Raw genomic sequence first — 13,089 nt, forward strand, 5'->3', positions numbered from 1 at the left:
TACCTAGGATATCTCGTAAAAAGGTAATTTTATCTCCAAGAACGAGAAGGAAGACTCCAGAGGACGTACGCCGCCTCTATATATACGGAGCCTAGAGACCCTACGGAGGAGAGACACAACTAAGATTGAAGCCATTACACGGAAGGAAACCGTTGACTAGGATAGATCTATCTAGGCTAGCTATGCACTCCTTAACAATCTTAAAGATCAATAAAAAAACAAACATTACATAAGGCTATTATCCTAAGGGATGTCTGAACTTGTATAAAACTTTATATGCGTGTTCCTTTGATTAGTCTATTTAAAGTATCTTCTATCTCTTTTACAAATTTATAAGATTGACGGTTCATCCATCATGGACATTTTCTTTCAAACCGACCCTTCGTTTTGAAAACTTTTTGCGCTATAAAGGATCTGATGCAACTCCTACTGCAAGTGAGAATTAGCTGAGTGCAAAACGAAGCCGCACATGACTTAGCGCACTTAGCTAGGAGGAATGTTCATATTGCTACGCGGTTGAGACAGTGGCCTATTTGTGCTGCCCAAGTGCTAATAAAAGATATATTAAGCTCTTGTTTTCGCTAGAAAAACAAGATCTTATATAAATATATTTTGGTCTTTTTTAAAGTCAACAATTTAAATACATTTTTTCATAAAATCATTTACAATATGTTGAACAAGTTATCACAAATTGTTAAAATAAGTCTAAAAAATTGTTGAACATGGCTTTGAAAACGTTGAATTATGTTGTACAAATTATTGAATCAAATCCTTTTAAATGTTTTCTTTGAGACCAAAATCCCTTGAATTTTTAAATTCGTATGAAAATGCAAAAATATATACATCTAAATTACTATGATTAAAATACACATGTAATAGGAAAAAAGAAAAAGAGAAAAAAGAACGCTGATGGGCGTAGCGGGCTGGCCGATCTCTCGTTGCCAGTCGGCCAGCCAACGTACAGGAGCCCTCGACTTTGACTGCCCTGCCCTGCTCCTCTTCCTCCCCGCCGCCGTCGTCGGCGTCGCTGCCGAAACCCGCGCCAATCCCCCTTATTTTTCTTTCTCCGGCGTCTCTCTGGGCGCCCTCCCACTCTGGCCCTCGAGTCACGCGCCTCTTGCCCAGACTCCTCTCCTCTCCCGCTGCCTTATCTCCTCGAACGACTTCGCCCCCTTCGAGGCTGCCGGAGTTGAACCTCACGCCGCCCCTCTCACGCTTCGCACCGTCGCCATCCTCACCCTCGCCTCGCCCCTACTGAAATTGGGTTCCTGCAATCGACGGAGCAAGCACTAAGCAGTGGTCATTCGTTTCGTTTTCGTTTTCGTTTTCGTTTTTTCCCCCTTTTCCGTAGAGTAGAAATGACGCCGCGTGTTATGATTTTCAGTAGTTCGGCAAAGTATATGTATTGTATGCTAATATAGTCCAGGTCAATTCGCTCATGGTTTCTCTCTTGTTTCGAATTTTGTTGCTAGAGTAGTGGTCATTCTTTTCGTTTTTCTTTTTTGTAGAATAGAATATGTTATGATTTTCTGCAATTCGGCAAATGGTATAATATGCTAATCAAGGACAGGTCTATTCGTTCATCGTTTTTCTCTTGTTTCGAATTTTGTTGCCAGGAACAGGAGCATTCCATTCTCCCAGAAAGTTAGTTGCATGCATCTGTCTCAGTGGGAGGTGAGGTCATCATCCCTTTACATTGGTTTGTAGTGTGTTCTTGGATTAACACACTTTCAAGAGAATTTCATTTCGCCGGCCTAGTAATTACAGGATATTAAGCTTCTCTGTTTGCGCTTCGCTTTTATTGATGTTAGCACTTTCATGTTTGATTTTAGTTTTGTTGTGCAGGAGTACATGTGTTAGGGTGCACATTGCACATCCTGTCATGCAATAGCTTACTATGATACCTGTGGAGATCCACCACTATAGCTGTTAGTGGGTTGCTTTCTTCTGGCTATATCATCCCAATTCCCAACCCAAAGTTTGAACTTTTTCTTAACCCTTGGTGGATCAGTGGCGGATCCAGGAATTGGCAGTTGGGTATTCCCAAGTCAAAAAAATTGTCCAATCCAAAATTACCAAAAGTTCACAATAGCATAAGTTAAAAGTACAAATTATTCAAACTAAAGATGTTCCATACTTCTATGTAATAAAGAGACATACAAAATATTTAAAGAAAATTACAATGTAACTTTAATGTTGCGCACTCGCGCTGGCCGTTGGCGTGCCTGTCGCCGCCCGCCGCCCTCGCTCCTGCACCCCTTGCCGGTTGCCCACTGGTCTATTGTTGGCGTGCCACTCGCCGCCAGCGCCCCATGTGGCTGTGCCTAGGGTTTGGGCGATTTGGGGGAGATCGGAGATGAGAATGCGAGGCAGGCAGGCAGAGGCAGCGAGTGCCGAATTGGCCAATTGGGGACTCGGGTGGAGGAATGTGGACTGGGCCGCTGGCCTGCTGGTTGGTTTGTTGGGCAGCAGGGCAGGTAGAGTTGTTGGTCATTTGTGCTAAGGACTCAAGAAACAAAGGATATGGCCCAACTAGAACTATACACATGTATATACCTACTGTATACTTGATTTTTTATCCAAAAGAGTTGGGGAATACCCAACCATCATACTGGATCCGCCAGTGTGGTGGATTTGATAAAGAAAAGTTTTTTTAGATATGATTGCTACCAATTAACATTTCACACATCCCAATTGTCGGAATGCTTGGATTTCTAAGGCTTATACCCCTATGCAGCTGCCTTGCCGTCATCTTCTGTGTGCCAATTGGATTGAGGCCAAGATGTGTGTTCAGGCCAGTATACACGGCAGCCATGTGAATGGGGCTTAATCTTTCTCTGGTGGTGGCCGTGTGGAGTTCACATGGTATGGATTAATTTTGGTGTCTGTACTGAATTTTTCTTCAAATGAGGTGATGAACTTGATGACTTTTGGGTTCGCATGTAGTCGCTTGAACATTGAGGCCAATATTTACTGAAGGACGTATTTGATCCATGAGAATTCATTGCCAAAAAATTATGATCTCGCTGCCTGACGAGAAGATGCATGAGATTCTTCTGTTGCAGCAGCTATTATTCCTGTCCCTATTAAGGAACGATCAAGTGCCATGTAAGTTGTTTCAATTTTGGTTTCTTGTGCATGAATTAATTTTCACCTATCGTGATTGAGACATTCTAAGTTCCTAATTGTGTGTGGAGCGGTACCCAAACCCTGGAAACTTCGTAACCTGTCTGCATGATGCATTGGTTTTATGTTTGGTACTTGTTACAGGAGCCATAGCATAGAGAATTTTGAAGAGCATTGTGAAGACTTAAGGGGGCAAGCTTTAGCCTTCTACTTCAGGTTTTTGTGAAGATTCATTGGCGCCGTGGTGACAAAGAGTAGCAACTGTTATTCTTTTTTTTTCAATGCTTGGTGGATTTGACAAAGTTCCAAGAAAAGGTTTTTGTTAAGATTCATTGATGCTGGAAGCAACAAACAGTGGCAACTGGTGTGTTTGGATCCTTGATGGATTTGACAAAGTTCCTGTGAAGATTCATTGGTGCAGAAGGCGACATATCCCTTTCGATTCTTCAATGGACGCTCTTTGTTCTGTTACCACTATTAATTGTTGTGACAAAGTTGATACAAACCCAAGGTTGAAGAAAACTGTCAGTTTACCACCAAGTTGTTTTGCAAAACATCACAATTCCCCAAATTCTACCGAATCCCATCCAATCCAAATGAATCTTGCGAGTTGAACACACCTGTAAGTGATATTTTGACCTCCCTTAATCTCGCGCCCCTTACTTTCTCTAGTTTTGAATAGCTACAAATATGATCTTGTGTCAGTTTTATTACGGCCTATCACTGAAGGACAAATAAACATGTTTTACCGTGAAATATCACTAAAGAACAAGCAAGCACGAAATGATCACAACCCGCTTCTGATGCACACAGGTTAAACATCTAGTTCTTGGCTGGTTCATGAAAATAGATCCTTTGCAGATGAGCAACGTGCAGTTTGCCCACCGCATGCGCGAGACATACCGACTGATGGAATCCAGAAAGAGGTGGCTAGTATCTAAATTCAAGGCTCGCTGATTTGGTTGCAAGTTATCATCCGAACAAGCTCTAAAGATAACATAAATCTATTCAAATGAACAGAGCCAAAGACACAGTTGGATGACTCAAGGTGCTAAAGATGTGCAGCTGACTGCAACAACAATACATCACCTGAACAGGATCAGAAGGAAGATGAGGCACTGACATGAAGATTTGGGAACAGACACACACCAAGAGTTCACTGACTTTTATTTTTATGATTACTTGGCAGTGAAAAGTAACAGGTACATATCACAAACACGAAAACCAAGCATAAATATAACAAGATCATAGCCGGTACATGTTCGCATAACATATGTCCCCTGCCATGGTTCGGCACTGACGTACCAAAGGGCAGAAACCTACTACCATATTCCATGGTTTTTGTGAACAATTCATTCAAACTAATTAACATCTATTACTGACCAGAATCCATGGTCTAAGAACAGGCGTTCGTTGGGGGAGCTGGTTCAGGAGGAGGAACACGCTGGTTCAGGAGGACACACGATGCAGTGGAAGCAGCAGGAGGCAGAGACCGCTCTGGACATGGGTCAGGAGGATCCATCGGGCTGGAGGAAGGGATCCTGAGGAAAGCAAGACGATAGAGCCCCTCTTCCTCCTCGCCACCCTGCATACGGCCCTCTCCGACCACGGCTCCCGTCCGGTCCACGACGAGACAGCCCGCGGCGTAGAACATGGCGGCGAAACCATACAGCGCGAGCTGGGACACGGAGACGAGGGTGACGCCAGGCCCGAGCTCGGGCACGTGGTGGACATCGGGGACGGCGAACTCCGGCGTGCTTACGGAGCCCACGGCAACAACGCGCATTTCCTTCCCGTCTCGCCTGGTGATGGAGGCGGCGTCGCCGCACCGCGGTGTCCTCGTCTCCTTTAGCATGCTCGCGTCGCCCGTCGCGTGCACGGTGCTTCCGGAATCGAGGATGAACTTTGAGCCGCCATCAATTGGGGGAGCAGCAATCTTCGATTCCATCCGATTGCTGCGGCTGCCGGCATCAACTTGGTATTAATCGGTGAGAAGGCCCAGAACACGGATGGACGGAGGAATCGGGCGGCGGGCTTACCTGTCCGGCGAGGGATCGACAGTTCCCCCGTGCTCCGTCATCCCTGAACCCTAGCCGAGGAAGTTTCGAGGAAGGTGATCCAGATTCCAGACGGCGGCTGACCACGATAATATTCTTTTTTTTTTTTTTCTGACGGGAGGCTAACCACGTCTCAATTTGTACTTGGGCTTCTAAATTCGGAGGTTGCTGGGCCGCAGAACTTTTTGTGGGCCAGAAAATGGAGGCAGGTCCAAATAAAAAGGATTCCAATAATCTTGATTTTTCTTTATTTTTTTAGCTGGATTAAGAATCTTCTATAGGTAGAGCATGGGTGTAAAAGGATTTCAAGAATCTTGATAAGCGACCTGTTTGATTGAGCTTTTAGCTTCTAAGAGCGAGAAGCTAGAAAAAATTCCAACCAAATGAGATCTTAAGAAACTTCTATATGTAAAACATGCTTGGTGTAAATACTTTATCTATATGTAGAGCATGCTTGATTTGAACACTTTATCTCTTATCCCGAGTTAGTAGAATGACATGAGTGTGCTGGGAAAATAAAAGGGCAAGAAAAAGGAATTATGTTACAACTGGGTGCACATAATATTTTTTTATTTTGACAATGTGCGTGTATTTTCACGCAGGTTTGCCAAAATGAATTATTAGAAAAATGGCTCATCAGCTCTCTCAAAACATTTCTTTGTAAAAAAAACTAGTTCGGGGATAAAATATAATCTCTACTATATAAAACACGAGCTAGTTCATGCGTCACATGTTTCTCCTACTCTCCTCTCATCTAATAAAAATCCCTAAAATTCAAATAATTTACACATTTTTGCTATCCACCCTCCTTCCCACCTCTTTAGTAGCTACGGTTATGAAATCTGTTTTACTAATGAAAATAAATGAATATATTAGGAGAAAAATTAACGGATAATCTTCTCCTCCTTTTTAGGATCCCATCTGAAATCAAACTACGATATCGCTCCTGATGTATTCGTTCGGCAGCATCCCATAGCATATTCATATCTCTATAACTTGAGTATGTGCTTGAAGTTACCGTATCCAATATTTGTATTTTCGTTACAACTAAAAGTACATCTAGGTCCCCTATGTGGGTTTTGGATAATTGATGACAAACGACTAAGGGACTAACGAGTTTATTGAGGTTTTGAACAGGTATTAGTCCCATCAGAGAAGTTAAACAACGTTGACGTCCCTCAAAAAGAAAAGAGAAGCGGCATAGTCACTCAATATTTTTGAATTTGAATTTAGGTGTGACGTACTATCAAAAGGGATGCATTTAGGTTGACTTGAAGATGTCTCAGTGCTCAAATGAATCTTTTAGACCAAATATGATAGACGCAATCACCCTACGGACACCGGGAAGGTCTTAGTGTTTGTCTGCGCCCGGAGTGTCCGGGCTGACCCGGAGTCTCTGGGTTGCCGGAACCTCCGGGTAAGGCTCCGACCAGGGGTGCTTGGGTAGAATCTAAGTGCTGAACCCGGAGTCTGCGGGTTGTCCCGGATACTCCGGATTCTGGTCAGTGGCCTGGAGTCTCTGAGTTAGACTCCGAGTCAAGCTCTCTGTTTGGGCTTGAGTGTCCAACCCGGAGTCTCCGGGATGACCCAAATACTCCAGGATCTAGTGAAGGTCCGGACTCTCCAGATAGGGCTCCGGACAAAGGTCTCTGTGGTGCTTTCAAAGGCCAACCCGGATATTCTGGGTAAGTACAAAAGGTACTGTAATGGCTAGTTTTTTAGGGCTGGGTTTAAATACCCCCTTCCCTCCTCCATTCATTGCTGCTGAACTAACTAGAGACAAAAGACTTCATAGCCTCTTTAGAGCCTTCCCACTCATCTAGTGCATTAATTCTAGCAAGGATTTGAGAGTTTGGGTTGGAAAGTGAGATTGAGTGCTAGTGAGCTTAAATATATCTTTTGAGCACTTGAGTTCTTCGTCAAGCCGTCGACTCACATTTGTTACTCTTGGAGCTCCAAGCTTCTAAACGGTTATGCGTCACCCGGAGAGCATCCAAGCTTGTGGAGTGCCCCGGAATGTTTGTGAAGGTCACCCTCGCCTCCGCAAGGGAAGAGGAAGGTTGAGTAAGCCTCGAGCTCGATCTTTGTGGTCGCTCGGTGAGGATAAGGGTTGAGAGAGACCCGATTCTTTGTGAGCACCTCAATAGAGACGTAGGATCGTTGGATCCGAACTTCGGGAAACAAATACTTGTCTCCTTTACTTTCTTGCATATTTTCTTGTTCTAGTTGATCTTTTGGGCAATTTGCCCCAATCTACTTGTTTGTGAGCTAGTGACCACATGTGGTTGTTGAAAAGAAGCTCATACATCAATTGGAACCTGTGGTTTCTCATAGACTCAACTAGATTTACTTATAAATTCATAGTTTTCTATTTTCTGTTATTTCCAGACTATCCAGGTTCACCCGGAGTATCCGGATCCTGTTCAACCCGGAGTCTCTGGATTGACCCAGAGTATCCGAACTCGTAATCCACTGTGAAGTTTTAAATTTCAGGGAACGCCTATTCGCCTCCATCTAGGCGACATCACGCACATTCAGTTGGTATCAGAGCCTAACCTCCTACAAGGCTTCACCGCTTGGAGGATTTGAAGATATCGGTATCCGGGGAGAAGAGTCTGAAAGGTGCGGGAAGTCTGAAGAGTCCGAAGGGTGACGTTTCAACATCGTGCAACGGTAAAGGGAAGAGAGTAGCAATTGAGTTCAATTACGATAAATTAAATGCTTCTGATTCTTATATATCCGTACCATCTAGGCGTGCACCTTATTTTGATGGTACACATTATGTTGCTTGGAGACATAAAATGAAATTGTATTTAATTTCTCTTCATCCAAGTATTTGGAAGAGTGTTTGCACAGATTGTGACTTGCTGGATGAAGACAAAGAGCTCACTCCCGAACAAGAGCAAAGCCTCCACCACAATGCACAAGCCACAAGTGTATTGCTTGGCGTCTTGAGCCCCGAGGAGTTTAACAAGGTGGACGGGCTTGAGGAGACCAAAACAATATGGGACACACTCAAAGTCGCGCATGAAGGCACCACAAGTGTAAGAGAGTCCAAGATATAGTTGCTTGAAGGTAAATTGGAAAGATTTGTTATGGAGGATGATGAAACCCCTCAAGCCATGTATGACCGTATGATGGTGCTAGTAAACAAGATAAGAGGGCTCGGAAGTGAAGAGCTAGATGACCACAAGGTGGTGCGAAGATTGCTAAGAGCTTTTGCACCAAGAAACCCCACCTTGGTCACTCTCATCCGAGAAAGAAGTGATTACAATAGGCTCACACCAAGTGATGTGCTTGGTAGAATACTTGCTCATGAGCTTGTGGAGGAGAAAACAAATGAAGTCAAAAATCTTGTCAAGCAAAGCTCCACCTCTAGGAACAAAGAAGTAGCATTCAAGGTAAGCAAGAGCAAGCAAGTTGAAGAATCAAGTTCAAGTGAAGATGAGAGCTCGGATGATGAAGAAATAGCCTTCTTTGTGAGTCAAGAAATTCATGAAGAATGGTGGCTATAGCAAGTATAAGAGATTATATGCCCAAAAGAAGAACATCCAAGAGAACTTGCTATGAGTGTGACGAAGTTGACCACTTCATCGCCGAGTGTCCTAACAAGAAGAAGAGTAAGGACAAGGAAGAAAAGAAGAACAAGCCTTTCAAGAAGGACAAGTACAAGACCCACAAGAAAAAAAATACTCTGATCAAGCTCACATCGGCGAGGAGTGGGATTCCAACTCCGACTCTGACTCCGATGATGAAGGGGTCACCACCATCGCCATCCGCTCCTCTACACCGACAAAGTCACTTTTTGGTGACATGAGCTACGACGACACTCCCAAGTGTCTCATGGCAAAATGACGTAAGGTAAAATCACAACCCAAGCTTCTAGATAGTGATAATTCTAGTGGTTGTGAAAGCATGCTTAAAGGTCTTAGTAAAAATGTCATGTCTAAAATAAAAGAACTAATGAAAACAATAGAGAGTCAAGAGGAGATTCTCAAGAAGTAAGAGGACTTGCTCATCCTTGAAAATGAGAGAAACCTTGAACTTGAGGAGTTCCTTGCTAAAGAGAGGGAGAAGGTTGAGGAGTTGACCAAGCAATTAAGCTTGGCCAATGAATCGGTTGCTAGTCTTGAGGGTAACAATGTTACACTTCAAGAGAATTTTAAATATTTGGATGAATCTCATAAATCTCTTGAAGCGTAATTTGATATCCTTAAAAGTAGCACTCATATCTCTAATGATGCAACCTTACTCTCTAATGCTTTCACTAGTAATGGTTTCTCTCGTTATTGCAATATTGATATAAATGATTGTGCTACTAATGCTCAATCTTTGTAAGCATTGCAAAAGGAAAATGAGAGGTTAAACACCTTGGTTAAGTATGGGTGTATCAAGAGATACAAATCCAAAGATACACTATACAAGACCATTGAGGCTAAGGACAATAGACAAAAGAGAGGGCTTTGATTTGATATGTATGCGAGCAAGCCAAGTGAGCGTGTGGTAGTTAATGGCAATGGAGTGCCTCAAGTTCATCAAGGGAAGCAAGCAAAATGGTCTCACCACACAAGCCAAACAACCCAAATACAATGCATCTCAATCTACTTTTTATACATCTTATGTTTTGAAGAGGAACCACCGCGGTAAAGTAGTTGCTCTATATGTTGGCGCCCGCATAAAGGATCGAATTGTCAAAAGGAGTGTGCGGGTGCCAAAAGTGCTTGTGACTAACATGAAAGGACCCAAGAAAATTTGGGTACTTAAAACAAAAGCTTAATTTGTTTTGTAGGCATACTCCTCCAGTGAATCAAGTTGAGTGATTGATAGCGAATGCACAAATCCTATGACCGAAGAAAAAAGTATGTTCTCATTATTTGAATAAAATGGAGGATCTCACGAGAATATTGTTTTTAGTGATGATGAGAAAGGAGACGTAATAGATTTAGGTAAATTGTCATATCTAATTATCATTCTATCTCACATGTTTTGTTGGTCAAATATCTTAGTTATAATTTGTTATCTGTATCACAATTTTATGAGATAGGCTACAATTGTCCTTTTACTAACGAGGGTGTGACCATCTTTAGAAGGGAAGACTCCTCAATAGCTTTCACTGGACGGTTGAAGGGTAAGCTTTATCTTGTTGATTTTTCAACGGATGAAGTGAGGTCCAAGACTTGCTTGATTTCTAAGTCTAGCATGAGTTGGCTATGGCACCGCCGACTAACCTATGTTGCATAAGGAATTTGTCTAAACTTCTAAAGGAGGAGCACATCTTAGGATTAACAAACATTTCTTTTGAGAAAGATAGAATTTGTAGTGCATGTCAAGCGGGCAAGCAAGTTGGAGCTCCTCACCCCGCCAAGAACGTAATGACGACTCGTGCTTGATCCCTTCTTCATCAAGAAACTCGTGATTAATCCCTTCTTCAACCCAATCCCAAGTGCCACATCCAAGAGTTCATCAAACTATCCAAAGAGATCACCCGATTGATAATATCCTTGGTGACATTCAAAAGGGGCTAACTACTCGTTCTAGAATTGCAAATTTTTGTGAGTACTATTTTTTTGTTTCCTCTTTGGAACCATTGAAGGTAGATGATATACTTGAAGATCCGGATTGGGTAATGACTATGCAAGAAGAGCTAAACAATTTCAAGAAAAATGAAGTTTGGTCATTAGTGGAAAGACCCAATCAAAATGTGATTGACACAAAATGAGTTTTCTGCAACAAACAAGATGAGAATGGGATCGTGACGAGAAACAAGGTAAGGTTAGTTGCTCAAGGCTTCACGCAAATAGAAGGCTTGGATTTTGGTGAGACTTATGCTCCCGTAGCTAGACTTGAGTCAATTCGTATATTACTTGCCTATATTACTCACCATGATTTTAAGTTATATCAAATGGACGTGAAGCGCGCCTTCCTTAATGGACCAATTTTTGAACTGGTATTTGTGGAGCAACCACCCAGATTTGAAGATCCCAAGTATCCTCATCATGTGTACAAACTCCATAAGACATTCTATGGGCTTAAGCAAGCACCTAGAGCATGATATGAATATTTTAGGGATTTTCTTATCAAGAAAGGCTTTGAAATAGGCAAATCCGATTCTACGCTTTTCACTAAAAAAGTTAATTATGATTCATTCGTTTGCCAAATATATATCGATAACATTATATTTGGTTCTACTAATAAAATGTTTTGTGAAAAGTTTAGTACAATCATGACCAAGAGATTTGAGATGTCAATGATGGGAGAGTTAAAATTCTTCTTAGGATTTCAAATTAAACAACTCAAGGAAGGGACTTTCATATGTCAAACAAAATATATCAAAAATATGCTCAAGAAGTTTTACATGAAGAATGCCAAGCCTATCAAAACTCCCATGCAAGCAAATGGACATCTTGATCTCAACGAAGATGGAAAGGTCGTGGATCAAAAGGTATATTGCTCCATGATTGGTTCTTTACTTTGCCTTTGCGCATCTAGGTCCGATATCATGCTTAGTGTGTGCGTATGTGCAAGATTTCAAGTTGCTCTAAAAGAGTGTCATTTAGTGGCCGTTAAGAGGATTCTTAGATATTTGCTTCATACTCCATACCTTGGCTTATGGTATCTTAAAGGTTCATCCTTTGACCTTATTGGCTATTCGGATTCCAATTATATCAGTTGCAAAGTGGATAGGAAGAGCATATCCAGGACTTTCCAATTCTTGGGTAGGTCCTTGATATCTTGGTCCTCAAAAAAACAAAATTCTGTAGCCCTATCCACCACCGAAGCCCAGTATGTTGTTGCGGGTGTTTGTTGCGCACAACTATTTTGGATGAGGCAAACCTTGAGAGACTATGGCTACAACATGACCAAAGTCCCACTCTTGTGTGACAATAAAAGTGTCATCAAAATAGCCAAAAATCTCGTACAACACTTAGGAACCAAACATATAGACATTCGTCACCATTTCTTGACAGACCACTCAACCAAAGGGGATATCGATATTCGCCATGTGAGAACCAAAAAACAACTAGCCGATATCCTCACCAAGCCACTAGACGAGCAAATATTTTGTGAGTTGAGAAGTGAGCTAAATATCCTAGATTCTCGCAATGTGGCTTGATATGTTGCATACAATTGATTGTTTTAGTTTTGTTAGCTAGAGGTTTGCAAAAAAAAAAATTGAGTGCTATTTATGAAAATATTTGATTCTTTGATCTTACGATCATAATTTGCTACTTGTGATCATAACTATGTACTGTTGTTTGTTGGCTGATCACAAGTGGTAAAAATGTCTTATATATCCAACAATCCATCTCCCAAAGATCCTCGTCGAATCTCATCCCCAAACTATGTTTCAGCCTTTTCTCCAGAACCCGGAGAGTCAGGCCTAGCCCGGAATATCCAGATTCTGGAGGCCCTCAGCCTCTGCTGGTTCTGTTGAGTTGACAGGACCCGGAGTCTCCGGGTCCACCCGGATACTTCGGATTCTGTCACTCAACCCGGAGTGTCCGAGTTCCCCTCCAGGAGAGCTTCTTGGTTTGAATTTTAAATCCAACCCGGAGTCTCTGGGTCCACCCAGAGTCTCCGAGTTATCCAGCCTATAACTTCCACTTAAGAGGATACCTCTTCATTCCATCTTTCCAACTTCTCTCTCTTCCTCCCACCATGGTGATTTCCCCTCCGGTGATCTCAAGCTTCAACCGTGGGATTCCCAAGTTCTTCACCTAGAGACTTCCTCCGGTGATCGGATTCTTTGGCCTACCCTCCGGATCGTCTTCAAGCGCATCGTTTAACCTAAAGGTACATCTCAAGTTCATTTCACCCGATCTCTCAATGCCATGCCTTAGAGTCAAAATCCCTTTTGTAAAGATGCTCTATTTCTTTCCTACATTCACATATCTTAAAGATTTGC

General features: G+C 42.4%; 1 protein-coding gene and 1 long non-coding RNA gene across 10 annotated transcripts; one reads left to right on the forward strand and one right to left on the reverse strand.

Moving 5' to 3' along the window:
* The first annotated feature begins 820 nt into the window (after window positions 1–820).
* Window positions 821–5,437, forward strand: LOC133907058 (uncharacterized). Of its 9 annotated transcripts, none has more exons than XR_009907917.1 (6): window positions 848–1,674; window positions 1,846–1,928; window positions 2,738–2,865; window positions 2,947–3,108; window positions 3,271–3,748; window positions 3,988–5,437. It is a non-coding gene; the product is annotated as an uncharacterized LOC133907058 (long non-coding RNA). The 9 variants fall into 9 exon arrangements; XR_009907912.1 differs by lacking the exon at window positions 1,846–1,928 and having other exon boundaries at window positions 850–1,674; window positions 3,940–4,052; window positions 4,147–5,437; XR_009907914.1 differs by lacking the exon at window positions 1,846–1,928 and having other exon boundaries at window positions 853–1,674; window positions 3,977–4,052; window positions 4,147–5,437.
* LOC133907057 (uncharacterized) lies at window positions 4,336–5,452 on the reverse strand. The gene is made up of 2 exons (XM_062349056.1): window positions 5,166–5,452; window positions 4,336–5,087 (listed from the first exon to the last, which is right to left on the reverse strand). Exons 1-2 carry the CDS (start codon window positions 5,204–5,206, stop codon window positions 4,523–4,525), a joined length of 606 nt encoding a protein of 201 aa, XP_062205040.1. The 5' UTR covers window positions 5,207–5,452; the 3' UTR covers window positions 4,336–4,522.
* Window positions 5,453–13,089: the final 7,637 nt, after the last annotated feature.

Source organism: Phragmites australis, chromosome 24, assembly GCF_958298935.1.
Source record: "Phragmites australis chromosome 24, lpPhrAust1.1, whole genome shotgun sequence".
NCBI lineage: Eukaryota > Viridiplantae > Streptophyta > Magnoliopsida > Poales > Poaceae > Phragmites > Phragmites australis.

What these genes read in the sequence shown, in the direction of transcription:
- LOC133907057 (XM_062349056.1), bottom strand. Translation starts at nt 5,206, where the DNA reads ATGACGGAGCACGGGGGAACTGTCGATCCCTCGCCGGACAG. An exon ending in GTCGATCCCTCGCCGGACAG is followed by an intron (nt 5,088 to 5,165) that starts GTAAGCCCGCCG and finishes TGATGCCGGCAG; the next exon opens with CCGCAGCAATCGGATGGAAT.